The 3,361-nt window shown below is 42.9% G+C and overlaps 1 protein-coding gene across 1 annotated transcript; it reads left to right on the forward strand.

The window, feature by feature from the left end:
* Positions 1 to 581: 581 nt before the first annotated feature.
* Positions 582 to 1,492, forward strand: LOC123408437. The gene is made up of 2 exons (XM_045101548.1): positions 582 to 840; positions 966 to 1,492. The coding sequence occupies exons 1-2, from the start codon at positions 726 to 728 to the stop codon at positions 1,205 to 1,207; spliced, it is 357 nt and encodes a 118-aa protein (XP_044957483.1). The 5' UTR covers positions 582 to 725; the 3' UTR covers positions 1,208 to 1,492.
* The last annotated feature ends 1,869 nt before the right edge of the window (positions 1,493 to 3,361 follow it).

Here is a 3,361-nt window from a genome sequence, read left to right on the forward strand (position 1 = left end):
GATGGAACTGTTCTTCATATAAAAAATGCCACGTCTGAAACTCGGGCTGAAAAGGCCATTCACATACCGGCGAAAACCACATCTCAAAAGGCAAAGATCACATCGTATCCCCTGCTGATCGGACGGACCTTCCATGAGGACACGAGAAAACCAATCTTACATTACAGCCTGCCTGTGGTCACAAAATCCTGTAGCTCTCGGAGCTGGCAAAGAGCACATGTGGTGGAGCATCATGGAATCTCTGCACCAACGACATGCACACAGAAAAAAAGGAACAAAATATGCTCTTTGGGTGGCTTTTGCAGTTCGCTTTGTCCCCTCTTGCCCCCAGCGGAAACATCAGTGATGCCAGGCAGCACCGAAACAAAAGTTCTTGGGACTGTTGCTTGTTTTGGGGGTGGTGCTTATCAGCAAGATTATGGGAGAGTACTAACCCTGATTTTGTGAGCTAACAAGCTTAGAGCGAGGAAGGCGCACCACACAATAGTATTATGGGAGAGTACAAATCCTGATTTTGTGAGAAAGGCACAGCACAAGGCACCTCTCCAGCTCAAGGCACAGTGTCTGCCACAGAAAGAACAAAGCTGAACTGTTGCCACCATGCACGATAGCTTGTGGAGTGGTCTTATCTTAACTGCTCTCCAGCATCCAGGAGTTAAAAGACGAGTCTCCACACATACACTCCGCATCGGAGTTGCTCTGTTGGGCACCGAGTCCATCTCAAGATGAGGAAAGGTGCCCTCGCTCTCCTCCTCCTGCTCGCCTTCGCTTCCCATGGCGCCATGGCTGATGAATCTTATCGTCGTCTGAGGCCTCGTCTCCAGATGCAGGGACTGCATGGTTGGTATTCTGTGTTCATCGGTCTCCTCTTTGCTCTCTACTTTCTTCATATTTCTTCAGGTTCAGTCTTGCCATGAAGCTAGTCTCTTACGAAATTATTCCTGGAACTGCTGCTTACTTTCCAGAAATCCAAGGCAAGAGGCTCCTGGAGATAGTGACTCCCAGGAAGCTTGGGCACATGGGAGGAGGTGGCCCCGGCGGTGGAGCGAGCGGTGGCGGGAGGCACACCGGTACCGGTGGTGGCGCGGCAAACACGAGGCCGCACAACACCAAGAACGGTGGCGCTGTGGCGCTTCCGGCTCTGGTGACCTCCGTTCTGGCACTGGTTTTCACCACTGCCATTCTTCTCTCGGCCCTCAGCTTCTAAAGTACTGATCCTGTTGCGGGTGGTAGTGCTAGTACCTGTGTAGTGCGCAGTTTCAGAAATTGTTTGCCTAATGTTCGTCGATATATTGGACTAATGTGTTGTTTATTGTCTAGTACAGTACTTATCATGTCAGTGTGCTGTGTAAGTTCTTGAATTACCAAGCTATGTTTAGTCAGATGGAACCAGATTATCCTCCTGTAACAGTCAATACAAGTATGTACACCAAACAATCGACAGTATGTAATGTACAGATCAATTGGAATTCAGACATTGCATATACTGAAATGACATATCCAGGTATCCATGTATTTCATATGTTGAGTGATTCTGATTTAAATAAGATACTCCCTCCTGTCCTAATTAATTGGCGCAGACCATTTACATTATACTACAAGCATGTAAGTATTTGACATTTGCACGCAAAAGGACAAAAATGTTTGAGTTATAGTGATGCCATATGGAACCAAAACTGAACACTGTCTTGTCAGCATCAAGCCTGCCAGTTATGAAATCTGGATGTTAGCAGTATTACCAACTTATCTCAGATTTTCCAGGTCAATTTGGAGATGAAACCTGATAGAGATACGATATGGGTACATACTGAGGTCATGGGAGCTAACTTAAGTTAGAATATGCTCAGTGGGTACACACATGCTAATGGGCAAATCGAGAGACTAAAACAAATTGTAACACACTCCACATGATTAGTTTTGCTAGTGATGAGTTTACATGCCTTTAAAACAGTTTGTCAAAAAAATACATGTCTTTAAAACACACCAAATAGCATATTAAGTCATTAGAAAAAGAATCCTCATGGACTGATAATTGGAACTGAAAATTGTTGTGTGAAACAAGGGAAGTGATTATCTCAGACAAATTGTGTTCCTTATTAGTTTGACACAACGTAGATACCAAAATAAAATCCGCACAACACTACAGCGGTTCAGACTCTGTTGAATATAATATTTGAAGAAATTTCAAATGCAAAAACTAGCTAGCAACACATGAGGTTTTCGGTGGAGAAAAATGAGTTTTTAACCTCTCCGTTTTCTGAGGAGGAAATTCGGACCGCGGTGTTTCAAATGAAACACAACAAGACTCCGGGACCTATGGTTTTCCAGCGAGGTTTATCAATATTTTTTGAAGGCAGACTTGGTTCATTTGTTTAACCAAGTGCATGCTGAAAACTTTGATAGTGCCGGTTTAAACTTTAGGGAAATTATTCTGCTGCCCAAGACTAAGGAGGCTAGTAGTATTCAACAATACCGACCGATTTTTCTTCTAAATGTCACCTTCAAAATCTTTACAAATGTTGCAATCAATTGGTTCAACAGGTTGGCTGACCATGTGGTCAAACCCACTCAAACAACGTTTATGCAAGGACGCAACATACTAGATGCAGTTATTGTACTGCATGAAACTGTTCATGAGCTTCACCATGAAAAGTTGAGTGGAGTCATATTTAAAATGGACTTCAAAAAAGCTTATGATAAAGTCAAATAGGGCTTTTTTGCAAACTTTACGCATGAAGGGGTTTTCTCCAAAATGGTGTAGATGGATAGAGAGTTTTGTTTCTAGAGGTAGTGTGGCTATCAAAGTCAATGATGATATTGGCAACTACTTTCGGACTAGGAAGGGGCTTCGCTAAGGGGATCCCATATCCCCTATTGTGTTTAAGATTTTGTCCGATATGTTAGCTATCCTTGCTGAGTGGGCTAAGGTGGTCGGTCATATTACCAATGTCATTCCTCATTTGGTAGAAGACGGTCTTTCTATTCTATAATATACATATGACACTATACTTTGTATGGATCATGACATAGGTAAAGCAAGAAGCCTCAAGTTGCTTTTATGTGCATTTGAGGAACTCACGGGATTCGAAATTAATTTCCACAGGGGTGAGCTTTTCTGCTTCGGCGGTGTTATAGAGTCTGTATCTTAGTATGCTAAGATTTTTGCTCACAGCTTGGGCAGTTCCCACTTTGATATCTGGGTACTCCGATACAATATGAGAGTTTAACTATCGCTGAGTGAAAGCATGTGGAAGTGAGACTTGAGAAATATCTAGCCAGTTGGATGACCAAATTCTTAGCATACGACTTGGAAGGCCAAATTATTAATTCCATCCTCAGCAATATGGTTTTATACATGTTG

This window comes from Hordeum vulgare, chromosome 7H, assembly GCF_904849725.1.
Source record: "Hordeum vulgare subsp. vulgare chromosome 7H, MorexV3_pseudomolecules_assembly, whole genome shotgun sequence".
Lineage (NCBI taxonomy): Eukaryota > Viridiplantae > Streptophyta > Magnoliopsida > Poales > Poaceae > Hordeum > Hordeum vulgare.